Below are 22,585 nucleotides of genomic sequence, written 5' to 3'. Positions count from 1 at the left end.
GACATTCAGCTGCAGGCAAAGTGCCAGCCTGGACACACTCCAGCAATACAGCAGTGTCAGCAGCTGTAAGCTCTGGGCTCTTACCCACCACGCACAGTGCCTTGGCCAACACGGTGTCTCTCAGCAAGGAGAGGCACCAGCAAAAGCAGCCAAGCATGCCTGTGCCTCAGCAGCACAGCAAAGCTGGCAGCTAAAAGGTGACAAAAGTTCAGCATATAAAATTTCTTACTGGTAGACATGACCTCACCCAATAGAAACAACTTGGGACTGTGGGATTTGACCCATCAAATATACACCTCTTTCACCACCTAATGAAATGTTCAAATGAACATTCTAATATTACTCTAATATGTGGGAAGAAGTCAGTTATGTGCATGTTAAAAAATAAATCAAACTGCATTAATATTTCGTAAAAAGAAAGTTAAATTAGCGTGTGAGATATAAAGCTAAATTTGTAGAAACATTCCCTATTTCATGTTATAGAGGGAATTACCCTAGGGATTAATTTATGTTCATATTCACAACCATTTTTCTAATGCAGTCATTAAATTCTGTTTTATGAATCACTGTTCTTATCTGGGCTAAAGCAATTAAGTTCTCAAGACAGAACAGTAGGTGTGCTAGTGCTAATTAATATTCCCCTGAGGTGAGCCTAGAGTTTGCTTGTGTCTCCAGCACATCTGAGGTTGGCATTAATCAAGATAACAATTCTTACTTGGCATCTCTCTGAAAGTACAAAGTAGACATTTAGGATCAAGTTACTTTTCCTCACCTCGGGCCTTCCACTGGCTCTCCCTGCACTAGTGCCGAGGCCAGATGTGATGCTACCTTCACTTGGAACCAGTAATTTATCTAACAAATTGCAATGCTTCCCATCTAGTCCACATTCAAAAGTCAATGCAACATGATATCAGCAATTTGAGTTAATCTCTTCAGGGATCTGACCACTGATTTGCCAAAAGACAGATTGGATAAAATCTGGTAATACAAGAAAGAAATGGCCCGTATGACACTTGAAACAACAACTAAGATCTAAGGAAAACCTCTGAGTTTGCACCAAATCCTGAAAGAATAGTTCTGATTGTTTCTGTATGACAGCTACATTTTTCCTCCCTTCTAATGCCTTATTATCCCCTTGCTCCACTTACAAAACACTAACAATAGATTTTAAAAAAAAATGCTCGAATAGTTTACTATTTCAGCCTCTGCCATGAAGTAGGCCAAGAAATTCCTCTATTTCAAACACTGGGATAAAAAATTTACTCTCCTCATGAGTTTTTTGGTGGCTTTGCTTGGTGGGTTTTTTTATAACAAACAGTTCAATTGCACTTCAGAAAGCTTATGTTTTTCAGTTAAGCTATTGATGAATGCACTGTATGTAAACATAGACAATTTCTGTTTCTCCTGTTGTTTTAAACTTGCTATGTTAGTTTATTCTTACTGTATAAAAAGCTCTATTCCTGTATCACAGATAGGAAGTTGTGCTAATAAAGAGCTTTAAATTCTTTACCGTTTTCTCAGTTATACTGACAACCAGAAAATACTATAGTGTTATAATCTCTACGTCTACAGATTTTGCTTTAGTTCATTAATTCACACTTAGAAAAATCATGCAAAATTTTAAAAATCACTACTTAGCATTCTTAGACAAAATCTGAAAATCTTTGGCATATAACAAAACAAGATCTTCCATCTCATAACAGTTTACGGAACAAAGGAGAAATGCTGCACAAGATGGGAGGACCAAACAAAAAAACCCAGGCCACTGAGAATGCTGGTGTCCCCAATAAAAAGAGCAATAGTCAGTCCTCAAAGTACTTTTGTGTGTCAAGATATTTTTAGTCTCACAAAGAAGGATGCTGGAATTGCCAAAGGCTGCCAACCGTCTAATGGAAGCAAAGAGCACTATAGATACCTAAGAGTCAAAATAGCCAATGTAAGACTGGATTTCAACAAACAGGCTTCTGAAAAGTGCTTCCATACTTCTACAGTATTCTGAGAAGTGTCAGAAGACATATCTTATTACTTTGCTCCATTTCATTATAAATAATGATATGCCACTCATTCTTTATTAACATATTCATGTTTCAGCTTACAAAACATAGTGGCTCACCATGAATAGCAACAGAGATGCTGTAAGGGCTGTGACAAGGCATCCAATATGCAAGAGCAGCAGCTATTCCAGAAATTTTGTGCATTTATTTATTGATATTGATGGAATTCTCTTATCAAGAGGAATTGCTACATTTCACTGTCTAAAGAGAAAGCCATAAAGAGTACCTGTAGTTCATTTACGGGAAAAACTTTCAATTTTACTTGCTTCATGAATTTCCATTAGAAACAAGTAGCCAGAATTTGGTATTCCAACTAAACATTTTAAATTATTTCTATTCATACGTTGACACTACTTACTAAGTATACTGCTCAGATTGATAGACAACAACTTCCTGCAGCCACAGAAACTGGATCAAATAGGTTTGCAACAGCTCCATCTTGAACCTGACTGGAAAGAGAGGAAGTGCAAGTATTTTGTAGCTGGGCACTGCTGAGCTACAAAAGCTCATAAGAAAACATTTCTGGCAAAAGGTACACTGCAGCTTTTATCTTAAAAGAGAAATGGGCAGAAGGTTCTCCCTCCCATCAAATTTTTGTTAGCTTTGAGAGCACAGAGGTCCTAAGAGACCTATGATGTATGTATGGGAAAAGGAAAATAGTGCAAGACATCCTTTGTCACAGTTCATATGTGGTAAAAATTCCCCTACTACACAGGCAAATGTGAAATTGTAGTGTAATAGGATATTCCATACTAATTATTGAGAGAAAGGTATACTTTTTATGTTGCTGGTAAGGACACAAATTTATTAATATATCACAAAAAATTATGATTATTTTCTTGGGATAATCATTAATAAAGCTGTTAAAAGGGAATGGGAGATATCTCAAAGTCAGTAGGGGAGTTACAGTAATGCTCTGCCACTATGCAACCAAGGATGCAAATTTCATAGGGCCAGAAAGAACTTAATAACAGGACCTACAATTAATCTATTGCAGACATAGTCTGTTGACAACAGGAAGGGAATCCTGGTCCCTTATCAGCTATTGATTATGGATTCTACACACTAGAATAAAGAAATACATAGAAAAGAGTTAGATGCCTAAAGTTTAGAATATACCTGAGTTATTGTGCTAACCTCAATTCCTTTGTACATTTTGGCTTCCATCATGTATCCTACAGGTAACCTGTATTCATATTTTGCAGATAACATTTAATTTTAAATAGAAGATACGAACAAAGATGAAATTAGCTCAAAGTTGTTTCTTTTAATACTGATTCTAAGTATATTTTATTATTGATCTGTATACAAATCAGGTACAAGAAAGAAAAAAACCAGTCTAACTTGAGTGTGGCTCAGGTTATAACATGTGCCAAAATGCAAGTATGGATTTAATATTAATAGTTGCTAAGGAGTTCAGAGTACACTGCATCTGTGCTATTGAACATCTGGAGGCTTAGGTAACTAAAAGCATAAATGAACTCTGGTTTTTAACACAGGCAATGCTAAACTAAAGTATCAGACTATAAATGGTCTCCTAAAAGTCAAAAATCAAAGAGAATTAAATATTTTCCAAAACACATGCCTTTTGCTAGAGCTAAACAGAGGGGACAGCATGGAACAGCTGGTTTGAACAGCAGCCTAAAAAGCAAGATGTGCTTTAAGAGTGTTAAATGTTTTTCAGAGCTTCTTGACCTATTCTATGAAAAGGCAGGTCTGATAATGATCAAAGTCATTAAATTAGTAGTGAACATTGCATCTTCCAGTTATTAATTACTTCACCAGTTATACATTATGCACTCTTAAATGCAAATTTTCATTGCGCTTCTTTAATAGACTTTTTAATAAATATCATTCTGTTGCATTAAATTCTTGCAAGGTAATTCACTTTATCGTTTTACTGCAATTTCATTTTCAGGCCTTGGTTTCTCATTCTTAACTAAGAAGAACTTATTGACCAAATTCTGAAGGGAGAACAATCTACTCATTCAACATTAAGGGTTGGGGGGGTTTTAATTAAAATTAAAAATGAACTAAAATGTAGATAAGCTTTTGATGTTGCAGCAAAATTAACCTAGTGTTCTATTCTCTGACTCCAAAGAGAGCATATTATCTGTGAAGTACAGGTATTTACCCAATAGCCACACTTCCATACCTATTCCAAGCTAAGCCTGTGATTCTAATTGGTGTGATTTTTCAACAGGATCTTTCCCCCCATGTGCATGCTACTCCCTAAGAAATGATTGGGCTCTTTGGCTCATAATCTCAGTTTTTCCCCTGCCAGATGGCATCAGTGGCCACCACCTTTACTTAATTTTGTTACTGGTTCAGAATGGCCATTAAAGATCATTTTAAAATAAAAATTAATTGGGTTCACTACCAAGTGCACAGAGTCAGGAGCTAGAACAGACAGACACCATAGAAGGGTGGCCTGAACATGCATCTTCTCACAGTTTCAATTTGAAGGCACTGAATTACACAACAGAATGAGTCCAGATCATCAGCTACAACTGGAAAAAGAAAATTCCACAAATTAAATTAACAGTAAAGAATCAGATACACCAAAGAAAGTGTTTCTTGTATTACTCTAGGCACAATCACTGTTCTTGTGTCCTACTGATATGAAACCTGGTTTATATTTTAGTCATCAATGATTTTAAAGAGTTAAATTTTGAACTTTTAAACACAGGATAATATTATTAAAGGATTAATAGGAATATTTATTCAGTAAAATTTATAGTTGTCTTAAAAGGTCATGTTTGGGCTCAGTTTTGCTAACATTTAATCATGAAATCCCTTACAGCACAGCAAGAAACCATGCACCTAAAATAGTGAGAATCATAGTCTGAGCTGCTGTAAAGCTGATGTGGTATTTCACACTAGAAAAATCAAAGCCTCAGACACTAAAAATACTTTTCTGTGATTGATAAAGGCAAATTAAGTGATTTGATGGCAGAGATCCATATTTGAAAGCAATGCAGCAATGAAATTCATATGCTTAGAAGCTATGAGCATTTGCCAATAGGGTTTCTGAACAGCAAGATTTACACTAGATGCAAAAGGCTAGAACCATAAAAGAAAATATTTATCCAGTGAGTATTTCCAGATGCTCATACATGACAGAGCACAAACTTCTCCGACTACTGTACAGGTTTGGTTTCTTTGTTACAGAAATTAAGCTATCCCAATTCTCAGCAATACAAACACCTTCTAAAACATTTGTTTCTCACTCAGCGCAGCATTGCTAAATTATTCCAAGTATTCTGTACAAAGAACTGAAACACTCTGCTTTCAATAGGAAAGCCATCCAGAGGGACCTTTACAAGCTTGAGAGGTGAGCCAATGCAAACTTCCAACCAAATGAAGTGCAAGGTAGTGCATCTGGGCCATGGCAATCCCAGACACAGCTACAGGTTGGGTGGGGAAGGAATTGAGACCAGCAATGAGGAGAAAGACTTGGGAGTGACAGTGGATGAGAAGCTCACCATGAGCTGCAATGTGAGCTCAGCCCAGAAAGCCAATTGAATCCTGGCCTGCACCAAAAGGAGTGTGTGCAGCAGGGCAAAAGAGGTGATTCCATCCCTCTACTCTGCTCTCGTGAGACTCCACCTGGAACACTGTGTGTAGTTCCAATGCCCTCAACATAAGAAGGACATAGAACTGTTGGAGCAAGTTCAGAGGAGGCCACAAAGTTGATAAGAGGACTGGAGCATCTCCCCTGTGAAGACAGGCTGAGGGAGTTGGGGCTGTTCAGCCTGGAGAAGAGAAGGTTGTATGGAGACCTCATAGCACCTTCCAGTATCTGAAGGAGACTGCAAGGGAGCTGGAAAAGGATTCTTCGTCAGGAACTTCTGTGATAGGACAAGGGGCAATAGATTCAAACTGAAGGAAGGGAAGTTTAAGCTAAATATTAGGAAAAAGTTTTTCCTGTGAGGGTGGTTGCCTGACAGAGGTTGCCCAGGGAGGCTGTGGCTGCCCCAACCCTGGCATTGTTCACAGCCAGGTTGGATAAAGCCTTGAGCAGCCTGGTCTAGTGGGGAGGTGTCCCTGCCCATGCCAGTGGGGGTTGGGACTAGATCTATAAGGTCCATTCCAACCCCTAAAATCTATGATTCTAAGAAAGGCCTTTCAGTTTACCAAGTCATTCTAGCTCTACCAAAACCTGTAAGACTGTGTTTAGACTCACTTAACTCATTGCTTAGACAGTTAGACAGAAAGAGTAGACTGCTGCAGCAAAAGAATCCACATGAAAAAATAGCAGAAAATGGAAAGGCATTAAAAGAAAAAGCTATATCATCTCAATAACACATAGACAGATCAGGAGATTTGCTTCATATACAAGAATTACCCATTTGAAAGGCAAAGTTCAACAATGCAGTTGTGCATAGGCAGAATTCAAAAAATACCAGTACTGCAAATGTGCACATGTATGCTTATTCTTTACAGCCTTTATCACAAACTGCTCTGTTTTCCTTAAGATTCTTATGCAGCAATTTGGCAAATGGAATTGTGAACTGGAGGAGCACATAGTTACCTACCCTGCATACTATTAAAAGTGATACTAGAATTGTTGAGCATTGCTATGTAAACTGTCAAAGCCACTGCTGGGTTCTCCTGAATTACCACAATTCTTTTTTCATTTGCTTTAAATATGTTATGGAAGCATAAATATATATTTCAATATAATTCCTTGAAATTCACCAAAAATTAATAGTTTATTTGAAATCAAGCTTCATCCAAATTTGCTATTACAGGAAATCTCCCTTCTGAAACCTGAAGCTGTAACTTACCCAGTGTTTTACCTACAGAGTAGTAGAAGTTGTACACATATTGGTCTAAAATCAATTAACTTCTGGCTATCATTTAACAGAAAAGCAAAAGAAAGTGACTTTCTAAAACAACTTATTATTTAAGATAACCATCCTAAATTACAAAGTTCTCTTCAATTGTGTGGCCTGCTCTGGTTTTAGGTACCTAACAGTTGCAAATGTATTGATCTAAAGTTCATTGCCTTTGCTGGTGGCACAGGAATATATACCTCCCTATTCTCCCATAATGACTGTAGGAAATGCAACACTCATGCCCAAAGACAGAACCATTTCTTAATCTCAAAAGGAAACTAATTCTTTACTGCTTTTGTTTGGGTGTTCTTGCTTCATATCTAAAGCATCAAGTTTCTTAGATTCAGAATAACTTCATAATAGAAAAGTTCATCTAACTTTATAATAGAAAATTCATCTGATGCATACCATTTAGAGTTTCAAGCAACTACACTTCTTAATGTAGAAAGGCACAGTTCAAACCAGGGTCATTTTACGTAACAGTTATTGTCTTTTGGACTGTTGGGAGGGTGTTGCATTTTTTTATTGGCTTTAATTAATAGTGATTTAGCTTTACCAGAATTAGTACCAAAAACTTCTTTCCCCCATCTGTAGCTTATAACCTGCATATTTAAAGTTCTTCCATCCAAAAAAGTGAAGCCTGATTTCAGTATTTAAATAATCTGTGTATATCTGAAAATTGATGCTATAAGCATGAAAATGGGGAAAAAGTACTGCTTTTAAATTTGAACAATAGCTTATACCAATTGTTATGCTTATTATAATGGTTTAGAAATATTTACTAAGTCCTCCATCATGTCCACACCCATGTTCCCAAATGACTGCTTGTTTCACTCAAACTGCTGAGCCTGCAGTACAGCATTCACATACCTACTCAAGAAGCCACAGCAACATGGGAAAAGGGAAGGACAACTATCTGGGGAAGTGAAAGCTTGGCTTGTTTTCATGCTTCCTCACCCAAGCTTTTTATCCTCTCAAATGTGCCTGATGTACAGTTTTTCTCCCACACAGTGAAACAGGAGGAAAGAGTTTTTCATGACCACACTATTCAGAGCATTAAGGAAGCAGAAACATAGGGGGGTTTTTGACTCTCAAAAAAGGAGGTGAGAAGCCACACTCAGGAGTGCAGAATTACTACCTCAAGTCATTGCAGACTTTAAATGTAGAAGTCAAGGAAAATGCACAGTCAAAGCTGAACAGCACAACAGAAAAGAGCAGGATAGTATTGAACATGTAAAATGTGTAAATGGTATAAATAAGGAGTTTATACAAATTGACTCACTCCTCTTGATCACACATAATCCTGCCAGTAGCCTTTTGTGAGCTGAATTAAAAACGAAAACAGCAGCAAGCCTCATTATGTGTTTTCCAGAATTTTCTACCATCTGGTAAAAAGGAGTTAATAAAATGAAAGAAAATTCATTATAAAATACACTTCCCACAGTTTTTGTACTAAATACTGTTTCTGCACATTTTAGAATTCCTCATGTTAAGATTATTATTAAAAACAGATGATTGCTTAGCTCTAGAAAAAAAATGTATGAGAAAGAAAATAAGCCTTCAAAGCTGAAAGAATTAAATTTGTTGTAGACACTATTAAGCCAGGATTAAAAAGAAAAAAAATATATATAACAGTAGTAGTTAAAGATTGATATTAATTAAGTCACTGAAAAAACCTCAACCCTTCAGATTATATAAACAGAATTAAAGAAAAAAAATAAATTATAGACATTTGAAAATCAAGTGTCCAGGGCAAACATCAAAGCCTATACCAGAGCTAAAATGCACTATTGACCTGTCAACGAAAATGTAATTCAATGGCAAATTGTGGTGTTCACTGCAATCACATCATCATTGGTACTAAACATTTTCTCATGAGGCAAGTATGAAACACCTAAACTAGTCTAAACATTATTCTCTCTACACAGTGAGGTACATCTGAAACAAAGACTGCAGTATAATACTGCAGATAGTCAAGATTTCTTTCAAGAAATTTCTTAAGTTCCAAAGGCAGTCAAGCCTCAGCAGCCCAACTGGACGTGTTGATAGAATTTGAGACTTCATCCCACCTTCCCTTCTTGTGCTTTACCACTCAACCCTCTACCTGCTTTACACCAGCACATGATTAGGTGTGAGCAGTCCAGGAAGTGATCCAGCTGAAAATTAACCATGGGAAAAAGCAAAACAAACAACTATTTTGTCCCCAATTAGAATTCCTATGTCAGCACACTATGCTGACATAGGAATTCTAATGACAAGTTGGGAAAAACAGCAGGAGAAGAATGCGAGCGATTGCTGGATGACACAAAAATAAAGTGACTCTGCAAGTGCTCAGTGAGCCCTCCCACAAAGATGCAAAGTCCTGCAGAAAAAGAATGAGATGGCAAAGGTCAGAAGACATTAAACCACACAGGTTCATCAAAGCACAAACTTTCAGGTTGGGGTATTAAAATAGTGGGGAAATATAGCCACAACCCACAAGGAGTAAAATTTGAAATAAATTACATTTAAGTGAAGCACTCTCTAAAAAACTCTACAAGCTGAATTACCCATTCCTGATGGATTTCCAAAAGGTAAAAGAATGCCCTGAAAGCTATTAAGAGTAAACTTTCATCAGAATGTAAAGGTAGAAATTCTGCACACAATGGGACTTCTTTTAAAAATGCATATATACAATGGTGAGTTTCACAAATTTTCAGTTATCTAGCACTTATGGGAGGACTTAAAAAGTAATCTTGAAATAAACCAGCCAGCTGGACAAGAATGCCATTCTCCAAAACTGGCAGATATATGCAACAAATGCAGAGAAAGAAGATTGAGGCGGGGGAAAAAGTAAGGGGGGAAAACACTTGCAAAGAATAGTAACAGAAATTGGGAACAATCTGGTGCAAGGCAAAGATGCCTTCTTATTGCCAAACTACTTCTCGACTGTTTTGAGGGGTTTTGAGACATGTTAAAATATCTGAAATACTAATTATGTAACACACTATAACACAATTTGCCATCAAATATTTAAGTTAACAAATATGGGATCAATTTTTTAAATATATTTTACCCCCGAGTTACTCCAAAAGTTTAATTCAAGGATATCAAGTAGATTCTATGTCACATATTTGGAAACAACTCAACTAGATACATCTGGGAAACCAACACCTAGAAAAAATTTGCAACCATAGGTTTTCTAATTCAGTTTCCAACTGGATCAACTTACCACTGTCTTCTGACACCACTGTGACATGAGAGAAAAAAAAAAAAAAGGAAAAAAAGGAAAAAAAAAAGAGACTTTCTAGTTGAGACAAGTACAAAAATATATATTCCCAAGGACAATTTTGTTTTCTTATAAATTTGCATAATCTTCCTGCCAATAGTTGATTCTATATGTAGCCATCAAGGCACCACTTCTCTACACAGTCAAGCACAGCTTTATACAAGATTTGAATTCTGAAAGGGACAATGCCCTACACAGAATTATTGGTGCCTTCAATTCATGTTTCACGGCTACACCTAAATCCCTCTTTAAGAAAACAAGCTCTTCTCTAAAACGTTACTTAGAAATAACTTTTCTTGGACTTTGCCTGACTGGCACTGCTTGTTAATTCTGCAGTCCTGAAGTCAGGATAGCACAGGGTATTCAGGTGGAAAAGCCTATCATGAGCATTCTTGTCTAATTGCTCAAATTCTCGTTCTGACAGTTCTCCCTCTTCAGGGGATGAACTGCCTGAACAGGATGAAGAATGCCTGGTTTTGCTTTCTTAAGCAACTTTTGGTTTTCTACTCTATAGTTCCCTCCTCCTTTAACTGCACTAGGGAATCTGAAGACAAAAATATCTCTTCAGTGTAAGGAGTGTACTAGATCATTCATACACAGTTATGCAATTATGCAGCTCGTTCATTTCCATATTTCAACCAAACTAAGAAAATATACGTTATAAATAAAATAATAAACATACTAAAATAACAGTAATATACAAGTAAAATAAATAAATTTCATCCATAAGAAGGTGACATGGTAAGCAATAGAATGATTCAAAATTACTCCAAATCTCTCCTACTAGCGACATGGTAAGCAATAGAATGATTCAAATTTACTCCAAATCTCTCCTACTAGAACTTATACTAGCAGATAACATGATGCTTCTCAATATGCATTTTTTAGGAAGAACTTCAGATTTCCAGAATACTGTGGTATCATTCCAGGGGTATATTTCTAATTTTCATGGTAATATTAACCATCAGCTATATAAAAATATTGTTTGTTCATTTTGGTTTTTTACACTATATATCAAAATGAATAAGGCAATATAACATGCAACTCAATGTGTCGATGCTGACATCAAACTAAGTATAGTTTTTACATAAGTAGCACATACTTCATAGTCCAGAGAGTTGTGCAGACAAGTAGGTATATATTCAGAGTGACATGGGAAGAAATACAAATTTGGCTGTCAAATAAAGGGCAATTGGGAATTTTTGCCTCCCTCAAGATAAAGCTTAATTACTATCATTAAGAGAAGAAATTTAATATGATCACTAAATGCAAAACATTCTGTATCACTTTTTTATGTGCATAATTACATACACATGTCAATAGACCAGCTGGCTGTTTTTCCAGACCTATTGACTGCAAACAGTGGCCTTTCAACTTTGGATTGAAGCATTTTATTAATGCTTTTGTACAGAAGATTTAAATATAAGACATTATTTCACCTCCACTTTCTAGTGTATCCAGTAGGAATACTATACCATGATATTCAGGCCTTTAGTGCACTGAATTAGTTAAGAGCATTATGCTTTCCCAGTAACCAGGTACTAAGCTAAGGTTACTTATTATGTACTAATAATATTAACTTATTAGCTAGTAACTTAATAAATTAATATCACACAGAGGAAAAAGTTCACACTAACAGGACTACTCTTTCAGACTTTTGACCTACACATTGAAAGAGCTATACAATGTCAGTTTACACATCATTTAAAACAAAATACATGAGGATCTAGCTTCCAAAGCACAAATCCCTGCCTCTTTATGTGTTTTCCTTCAAACAGGTTTTGCAGTGTGAATTCTACCCTGTACAATTAATGCTGTAGTCAATAGGACGGAAAATTTGAGTGTATGCAAAAAGCAGACCTTGGTTTAGGGCTGTAGCTCCTCTGAAGCTGCATCCCAACCTGTGTTATGCTTTTTCTCTAGAAACTGCTGACCTTTGCTTTTCTTCTACAGAAATGTCATGTGGTACAGACCTCACTCTTATTCAATTATAGATGAAACTGGAAGAGATTACCTTATAAGACCTCAGTGTTCTCTGAATCTCTAGCACTGAAATATTTACATTGATTTGCCTCAGGATTTTCCTTTTGGCAAAAACATCATTTATTCTTTTCCCTTCTGGGTACAAGGAGCACTTCACATAAAATCTACTGCCTTCTTTTAACATATGCTTTGTTAGGTTTTGCTATCATCTCCCAACACCAAATGTAAAAGCAACAACTATATTGTGGCAGATGTTTAAGGAAATTCAAAAAGTAAATATTATTTCCCTGTCCCACAGGCCAAAATTACTAAATCCAAAGATTTATTTCCTCCTGCTACAGGCAATCCAATTTGAACCAAAGTTATCCTCTACAAAATATACCAAGGGCTCCTGAATGGTAGTTTCTTTACTACCTCAGACAACAGATAAACTAGCAATAAATTCAAGTAACAGTATCTTGCAACTGAATTGCTGGTACCAGGGAAATACAGAGTTTCATTGTCAGGACTGCTAGACACCTTGAAAAGAGCAAATGACAGGTAAAGTCAAAATCTTACCCTGAATGACATCAAGCAAACGCATGCAAAAATTCAGAAGAAAATTGAAGCAATGACCAACAGGTTAAGTCACCATTGTGGCATTCCCCTCACCCTGACAAGACACTCTGAAATGCAGCTTATGAATTCAGAAACACGACAGAAAAGAGAAAGGTTAGGAAGTGTCATGCAAGTTTATCTTTACATTATATACACATACAAAATAAATCAATCTGATTCTTTGCAGCACAGCCAAAAGGGTTGTGTTCTGCTGAAAGAGCCTAGAGCATGGAGTTCCCTATTGCACATTAATAGAATATGGCACTATCAACTGCCTGGTAGATAATTTGGGGATAACGCTAAGAAAATTAAGATGAAAGGACCAAAAAGGAAGGAAAAGGTCTGAAATTCTACTAGTAAAGACTAAAAATGTATAATAAGAAAAGAATGACTCATTTTTTCCATTACTTTCTCTTCTTTCTCTCCCCCTCTTCAGATGATGGAAAATTCTGAAGAGTCATTTCCAGCATTTTTTTCAGATTAACTAAGACCTCAAGGTTTAAAGGCAGGAAGGAAACCAAATTACAGAAGCTAACAGAGAAATAAAAATTTATTTTACAAAAACACCCCATAAACTGCAGGCTCCATCACAATCCGTGGCAAAGAAATTCCCCAATGATACTGTCTGATGTATAATCTACAGCACCTGTGAGCAACTGTATCATTCATGAGATTAAATCATTAGTTAACTTCTGCAGGAGACTATTCATTCTGTTAGGGCCTGGCTAGCAGAGGAGCTGTAACTTGAGCAACAGTTAAAGGAATGCTTAAGCAATTAAAAACAAGACACACAAAATAGGTCTTGCTGACCTTGTTTCTATCTTCATGCATTCCTGTGTCTTCAATCCAACACTTTATAATGGTCTTGTTCTCTCCTGCTGCCAAGGATTTTAGGTTTGGTTTTGGTTTTACTGGCTTATAGAGATAAGATAAGTCGCCTTGCTAACAAGCTGAGAATAGTGCTGTTGTTTAGATTCTCATGGACACTGCCTAGATCTTGCTATCAGTTTCCCAGGATGTGAGAGCAGGATGCAGTTTAAACTTGTAACCTATCATAGGCATTGACAAGTGGAGCAACCAATCCAAAGTTGTGTGATCAGCGCGTAGCTGCATGTACAGGAGACATTTTACTATAAATACTGTTAGGTGCCCTAAATAAAGTTGGCTATCAGAGCATCATACTGGTGTGCTGTAGTCTGTCCCTCGCAAGGTCCCCAGTAGTTTTCAAAACAAATTCCTGCATTATCCAACATTTACTATTTATGTGATGATACCACCCAACTCTAACAAAACTCCAGATGATTTATACACAATATGATTACCTCTCTCCCCATTTCCCTTATGTCATTCTGACAGCATAAAATACCCTACTAGGATGTCTACCCTGAACCAATCCCTAATTTAAGGCAGGATGTGGCAAAAGCAGCTGCTGCTATACTTGAGATGTGGCTTAGCAGCATGTACTGAAGGAACACCTTCAAGCAGTCCATCAAGTCTAAAGGATAACTTAAAGGCAGTTTTATCCCAACTCTTTTCCTGTTAGATCTACTTCTTTTTTTTTAAGTGGTCATCTCTGCGAGTCTGTCAAAATGTTGGCTTCTGTGCAAAGGGGTTTACCCACAGAGCAACACAACAATCACAACCATGCCCAAAGCACAACAGATTGAGGGACATAGCATGCAATAGCCATCTGAAGCTGCAAAGGAATTTTGACAAATAGGATGAAATTACTAAATTCAGCTAAACTATCAACTAATAAATCTGTAGTCTTTCAGAAAACTCCTCATGTAATACTCCAGTTTAAAGTTTTATGCAGCAGATGATCACCAGCATTACAGGACAAAAAAAATCCACAACAGAAACAGCAGCAGTTTTTGTAGTGTTTCAGGAAGGTACTATGCAATGTTAGCTAAGGATGTATGATCAAAGCTGATGAGATTACAATTTCAAGCATTACACAGTTCCAAACACCTTTTATTACAATCCTGTTTCTGCTATAGAGTCAATCCACCTTTTCTCAAAATATGCCTGGCCTTGTTTACGCTTCTTTAGAGAGAACAGTCAGCAACATTCATTATTTGACATTCATTCTAAGGCTTCAAGATGCAAATGGAATTTCATGCTAGCACTTGGCACGGGCATAATTGAGAATAACCTATGTCCTGCATTTGAAATACAGTAGGTATTCTGCAATATTCTACAGCTTTTAGTTTCCAACATGATGAATCAAGTACCTTTTGTTTCAAATGTAACAATAGTGACAGTGACACAGAGTGCAGCCTAGAGACTACAATTCATGCTCCTTATCTTTTTCAAATACTGGGGGGAACAGAACATAAAATCAACGTTTATTTTCCTCAGATCTTTCTATATCTCAAAAATGCACAGAAGGGTCTAACTTCTATTACTATCCTTTCCAAACGACCATTAACATGTGATAGTATTCATGCACCTTAAACTATTAGTTTCTACTATATAATGTATATATGCATGTTACTATCTAAACCTGAATACAACCAAAAAGCTTCAGTCAAGACTACACAAGTACTTGCACACATACAAGGACACGTTCCTATTATCCTTTTTCTAGCTCAGTACTTACCAAGCTTTTTCAGCTATAAAAATCCCACAGAAAAAAAAAAAAAAAAGAGAAAGGTTAAAAGTAACTGTGTTCCTCCATTCACTCTCAGACACTTCTGGGTTACTACTTCTTCAAAATTTCCTAGGTCATCTATAGTATTATGACCACATCCTTATCTCTTTCTACTCCCCACCAGCAGCTTTTCTTCATCAGCATGAACAGCAACACAAAAGCCAACACACATCCTTCTGGCACAGCTTACTCACTGTTTCTCACCACCTATGTACCATCATTCCTCAGCAGAAGAGTCCTGCTAGTTTATCCTCTTCCCATTTCACAGAAACGTTCCTATTTTCGATATTATAAAAAAACCTACTGATTTCATGATACTTTCATATTCAGATAATGAATGTTTGATCTAGCCCATGTGGTTAAAAGTTTAAGCACGTCGCATTTAAAAAACAAAGTAAAGAAGAAATATTTTGCACTTACCTAAATTGCCATCAATGTACATGAATTTAAATGAAGGAAACAGTGAAGACATCCAAAATAAAGTTAAAATCAACAAGTATGCATGCAGCTCAAGACAGAAATATTTAAAAAAGAAATCTGAAGAAAGCAGGACACAACAGTACAGTGAAAAACAGAAAAATAAGGTGACTGGATGTGCTGAAACCTACTGGCATTACAGAATCACCAAAATACCTCAAGAGTCAGAAATACTACATTAAAAACTTGAGTTGAAAGTATCTTTTCCTTAAAAGATATATATTTAGTAAAAACTAGCCATTTTTTACTACTTTTTGTTACTCTTATTAAATTATTAATGTGATAACATACCTCAGGTGCCACAGTAAAACATGAGCAGAACATCTCCTCGGGTTCCTAGCTTTACCTTCTGTGTGTAACCTTGTGCTTCATTAAGTTTCACGATAAGCATCAATATTTGTGATGTTTCACTTATTTACACAATGAGACTATATAAATAAATCTGTGTATTTATATCAAAAAAAAAAAAAAAAAAGCTATTTATACCCAAAAACCTCTTCTGACATCTGGTATTCAAGGAACAATGGGAACACCTTTCCAACCAGTAATCAAGTATATACTTTGTCACATATTAAGGAACAAAATATATATCTGGGAACTCACACTAAATACTCAATTGTTGGCAGCTCCCTGCATATTCCACTAGGATGAAACTTTGAGAATGTCAATGGGCATAAAAATAATACCTAAGAAAAAAAAATTTTAAAAAGGCTCAGAAGTGGACAGAAAGAGTGAGGGGGGTTCAGTTCCACTAATCCACAGATAACCAAAGTTACAGTGAACCAAATTATAGCTCTTGCTCCCTAACTTTCTTTTACAAGGCAGAAAGGTGACTAAGAGTGTACTCTGTACAATGTGCAATGCATCAGAAAGCAACATACACATATGGTATGTTTGGTTTCAAGTGTTTTGGTGCCTTTTTTTGCTTTTAATAATGTATTTCTTAGCCTGATCAAGGTTTTAATAGGAATATAGTTTAATTAGTACAAAGAAGAGAAACATCATTTCAGAATATTGCTTAGGATATTTTCTTTTACTGTTCTATTTAGATACTTACCATGAATCAGTGAAAAATCAAGAGTCTGTGAAATAACACTGAGTAGCTACTAGCAGTTCTAATATCTACTGATATATCTTATCACCTCTGCTAACTGCAGCATTTGAGTTACTCATATTGCTACAGAGATATAAAAATTATTTCCAGAAATTATTTCAAGAAATGATTTTGTATTCAAAACTATAAGCCTCTCCAAGGAACTGCTCACTATCCTTTTTATCCTTTCTCTTCATCTCATTAATCAGAAGCAAATTCCTGCAGTATCAGGACAGGAACTGAACTTCAAAAGAAGACCAAAATTTATAATAAGCTTTCAAAGAACACATTAAGCAAATTAAAATTACCTGGATTTCTGTAAGGAAAAAAAAAAAAGGATCAAGCTCACCATCTATTTCCACATCATGGCTGAAAAAGAGCCACTGTTCATTGCACACAGTGGTCCATTTTGTATTACTTATGTAGTATTAAATGATGACATTTTTAAGTAGGGAAAAGGGGCTTTACTTTGTGCAACTGAGTTGACTGTCTGCTTTAAAAAATGTCACAGTAAATCTAATTCAGTTTTGGCAATGTCATAAAAGCAGCATATCAACTAATAAATATGTTGTCTTAGAACCAGCTAATTCAAATCAATAAATTAGTTCTCCCTCTGGTTTTTTGACAGACAGGCAACAATCCTGGAAATTATTATTGCTGAATAATGTCTTGTGTCCTCCCAGCACTTTCCACCTCAGAGCCTTTTGCTCTCTAGTGAAGCTTTCTACACTAATTCATCTATGCAATACATTCAAGCAAGATTAGAGAGAATAACTATCTATCTGGGGAACAAAAAATGCAAATTTGAGTCATTGCAAATGGATCAAGGTGATGCATCACTTAAAAGAAGTGAAAAACATGTAGAGTATTTCCTGCCCCTATGTATATCAGTCCATATAGAGAATACTACAAACTGTGCTGTGAGAAAATGTCACAAAGAATGTGAAGACCAGAAAGACAACTAAATTTGGGTTGTAATATGAAACCACAGGTACTCCAAGCATACACTGCCAGAAGTAAAATAACCTTCAAAAGAAAATCACGATGTCTAAGTTACTGTCATAAACAACTTCATGGGTCTCTTTTTGCTTCCAAGAGGTTTAATTTTTACCAATTTTCCTGTTGAAACACAGTCTATTATTTCAGACTATTTCATCTATTTGCCAAATTTGTTTTCATTTATAATCCTATTTTCCAGCATGTTTTTAATTCTCTCAGCTTGACATTATCTGGATGTGTAATTCAGAACACTGATGAAAGCTTCAAACACATGACAGATCCTACAGACATCTTTCCAATTTCCCCATGAATCACTGATAATTTCACTTTGACGTAGGCTGCCAGTCAGAGAGGTCTCCATATAATAGCAATTCCATCTCATATGCTTCCCACCAGCTCCCTAATGAAAATCTTCTGAGACAACATGAAAAGTTTTCCTAATATCAGTATGTTACTATTGTTACTCCCTTATGCAAAACACCTCTTTTCCTGTCATCCAAGAAAATCAGGCTTGTTAAACATTATTTTTTACAATCCATATTGAGGGGTTAGCCAATGTTTTTAATTTTCCCCCTATATTCCTTATATTTAGAAATAGTTCATGTTTTGGGGGAGGGTTAAATACAAATACTTAATACAGTTTTCAAATAATTTTCTTGGGGAGTTTTCCATATTTTTACAGAAACCACAATTCGCTCATTCTTTTATTTCACTCTTTTTGTTGGCAGATAGATTTGCCTTTCTCCTGTGAGTTCCCAAAGTTTACTATGAGACTCAGGGTCCCAGTCAGGGTCAAGTTCATCTGCACAGACAATGGAAACAGTTTTTAGGGTTTCTGTATGAAACACCTCAGTTTTTAAGAGAGAAGGTTTTATAAGCCAGTAATCCTCAGGCACACAAAATAAGATCAATCACTTTTAGCATAGATGTGATAGAGCACATCACTTTTTTTGCCTCTAAAATTATAGCTTTTTGATCATTTTAATTTCAATTAGTTGTTTGAAAGAATCTATAACCATGTGGATAAGACTGAAACGAGCTGACACAGCCAGCTTGGGCTTCCAAAGCCATTCCTTTGGAAAGGCTCCTCTCCAAATGCTTACAAGAAAAGTAAGCAGCAATTAGATAAGAGGATGGGTCCTTTCACACATAAATATTTGATTACGAGGGAGGAAATAGCAGAAACACATGGTCAACTCATAAAACCAACAGAAAGTCCCTGTGGAGTTTTGCTGGAACCTGTGGCTGTTCTTTGTGCTGACGCATCCTAAGTAACCCAGAGAACAGAGTGAACAGTAAGATGACTAATTTTCCTCATGATATTAGCTTATTCAGGGCAGTAAAGACAAAAGCCAAATGCAAAGAAGGATGTTATAAGACTAAGCAAATAGTCAAAGGCTGGCAGATGAAATTCAGGGAGAGAAAAGTTATACACAAGTGAAAATAATCCTACCTTTATGCATAACAAGCTGAGATCTAAACTGACTACAACCCGTTGGGAGATTCTACAAGTATGATAAGTATTTCCACTAAAATATTAGCTCAGTACTCAGTAACAGTAAAACTGAAAAAAAAAAAAAAAAGTCATCCAAAACTAGAAAGAACAAATTAAGTGTTGAGAATTCTTGAGAGAGAGACATACAGAATAAAAGGGAAAATGCTACAACATCAACACATAACCCATTTTACACCTGTATTATCAAAAACATCAGCTGTTTTGATCTCCTCACCTCAAAAAATCCCCATGTAATAGGTCTGAAAAAACAATGTCACTGTTTCACAAAAAGAACCATCACACATGGTAAGATCCTCCTGTCTGGAAAACAGCTGAGGGAGGCATGTGATGATGTAAAACCATAGGTGAAAAATCATAGGTGGCACTGAGACTGGCACCAGACATCAATTATTTAACGTTTCTTCTAGGACAAGAAGCAGGAAATCCTAGCAAAAGCAGCCAAAGCCTAGTGCAAAACCCAAATGGAAAGCAGTTTCTTCACAGTTAAGGTGTGGGATTCACTGCTGAAGAGGCTGTGGACATTAACATTTTAAATTGGGCCAAAAGTAATTGGTTTAATTCAAAGCCCACTGAGCACACAGAAACTTATACATGGGGAAAATATATTCTTTTTGCCAAGTTCGCCATTACAAGAAAATAAAATCATCTGTCAAGAAGTTATAATCTTCTACGAAATGATTATATGAATAGGAAAACTCATACCAGAATTACTTTTTACTTTCCTCTTAAGAGGAGAAAAAACAGGTTTTAGGGGAAAAAAAAGAAAAAGCATAACCAGTGACAAAGTCTCTAAAAATCAGATTCAGATTCTCAATGCCAGTAAAAGTTATTAATGTGACATTTCCATAAGAAAGGCTAACAAAGCTGAGTGTGCTAGAATATTCCTCCTACTAAGGTGACACCAACTATCATGATTTTAATATCTAGCCAATAAGACTTTTGACTAACAGAACCTCCACCAAACTCTTTTTTGATAATACTGCTTCTAGCAGCATCCTATTGCACCTAAATAAATACTCAGTAACCATTACTGTCAGTCTGGATACAAAAGTTATACATGAATGCAACAAAATAATTGACTGTACTGAAATCCTGATCATGACCCAGACAGTTTTCCACTAAGTAGTTGGAAAGAAACGAGTTAGCTCTCTAGCAATTTTGGTTCATGATGTGTAAAAGGTGGAAAGTTTGCTGAGAAGCACTAATGATCACAAACTTGGAAGCAAATTTAAAAATTCAGTTGTTGCTGCCTGCCAGCAAAGGAGTTTAGATTTGGAATCTGGAAGTGAGAGAAACACAGGATTGTGTTTTTGTCTGGGGAAAGTTAACAGATGGTCTAAAAAGGAGCAGCTTTAAAATAAGACCAGCAGCCAAAAAGTGTGTGGAGACAGCAATATGAGAATTTTTTGATCTATTCTGTGTCACTGTTTTATATAGCTTTGTGATACAGTATAGTCTCAAAACCTGATCTTACAGATTTATCCGTCCAGATTAAAATACTTGAATCTATTTGTAACTCTGGGAAAATAATGATACATTGTGAATAGAAGTATTTGAAATACATATTTACAAGATGTTGTTTTTCTAAGACACGGGTCTCTGAATTGTTAGTGGAAACACAAATTCAACCTCATTCTGTAATGCAGTAGTACAGAGAGTTGCATATGGAGATTTATCTTCTTTTAACTTTAAAACAGAGAAATCCCTGTAGTGCTCATACAAAACATGCCTCTGGATGTTTATTTATACTTTTGCAATGGTGGCTCATTTACCTCTTCATAACAGGTTGCCAGATATATTTAGACTGTAATTGCAAGAAAACCCTAGGGAAGGTCTCAAAAAGAAGAGAAAGGGTAACACCAAACAATCATTCTCTCCAGCTACAATGCAAAAGAATTCTGCATGAAGAAATTTACAACCTGCATTTGGATTCTTATTAATGTGCTTTCCTACTGTTTAGCAGCCAGAAGCAGACAGATGTTGACAATTCTTGTGTCAAATGTCAAATTTGCTCCAACATAGGACAGAGTACTATAAGCAAAACATCAAGTGCTTAGTTGTAAAGCAACAGAAAGAAATTTTCATAATTACTTACCTGATTTTCTTCATGGGAAACTCTCATTTGTTCTTTAAGAACTGACATTCTGGCTGCCTCTTCTTTCCTCAATACTCTCTCTTTCTTTAGCTCAGGACTCCAGAAAGTTTTGATGCTATTCATAGAGGATCCCAGCTTGCTGTCCTTAATGTCTAGTTCTTTTCTGAGAAGATCATTCTCCCTCTGTAGATCCTTCAGCTGAGCCTGCAGGTCTAACATGGTACTATCTCTAACCTGTCTCAGCATAGAAGGAACCTGATGGTGGTGATGGTGTGAAGATGTGGTCAGACCTCCATGCTGATCAGTATAAGAAAGGACATCTGTGTGTGAAAGTCCAGCTGAAGCAATATTAGGACTGCTCCCCATAGCTGTGACTCGACCACCATACACAGCTCGATTTGTAGCCCTTCCAAGAGTCATTGTGCCCTTTGGGAAAGTAGTAGAAGCTACACCTTCATGGTCACTCAGATACATTGGTCCAGATGTTGCATAGGCTGCATTAAGGGACTGGATGTTCTCCATTGATAATGTCTTACCTGTTCCTCCTCCACTACTCGTTCGCCTATGACCCAGGCGAGGGGATCTTGGCAAACGAGGAGACCTGGAGGGACTTCCTTCCAAGTTGCTGATTGTTCTTGCACTTCCATACATTTTTCTTCTACTTTGAGGTACTGTTTAATAAGAAATTAGTAACACTTAAGTTGAATATTAAATTTATAATTCCAGCTAGAAATATTGGCAGTTTCACTGCATTCTTCCAGTAGGCAAAAATCTATTTTTCCTCCAAAGACAGACCTGAAAGAAAAAACAAAATGACAAAATTAAGTATGTTTTCACCTTGGAAAATAAGTTTACAAGTAATCACCATATATCAGGCAATAAAGTAACTCACTTCCTAGAGTAATAACTTCAAAAACAAAATCCACTATACATATTTTATTTATGGTGACTAGTTAAAAATACATTTTAAAACTAATTTAAATCCAAAGAAAACTGCTCGTTTCTTTCT

The 22,585-nt window shown here is 36.2% G+C and overlaps 1 protein-coding gene across 1 annotated transcript in view; it reads right to left on the bottom strand.

Moving 5' to 3' along the window:
- Positions 1–22,341, bottom strand: part of ERC2 (ELKS/RAB6-interacting/CAST family member 2) — a gene marked incomplete at its 3' end in the record, with an annotated part of 317,798 nt that extends 295,457 nt beyond the window's left edge. Inside the window, exon 1 of the mRNA XM_009079752.1 lies at positions 21,577–22,341. Coding sequence (XP_009078000.1) covers positions 21,577–22,227 — 651 coding nt within the window. The remainder of the gene's footprint in view (positions 1–21,576) is intronic.
- Between the last annotated feature and the right edge of the window lie 244 nt (positions 22,342–22,585).

This window comes from Acanthisitta chloris, unplaced genomic scaffold, assembly GCF_000695815.1.
Source record: "Acanthisitta chloris isolate BGI_N310 unplaced genomic scaffold, ASM69581v1 scaffold8918, whole genome shotgun sequence".
Classification (NCBI taxonomy): domain Eukaryota; kingdom Metazoa; phylum Chordata; class Aves; order Passeriformes; family Acanthisittidae; genus Acanthisitta; species Acanthisitta chloris.
Note: the sequence above shows the minus strand (reverse complement) of the source record. Positions and strands in the feature narration are given on the sequence as shown.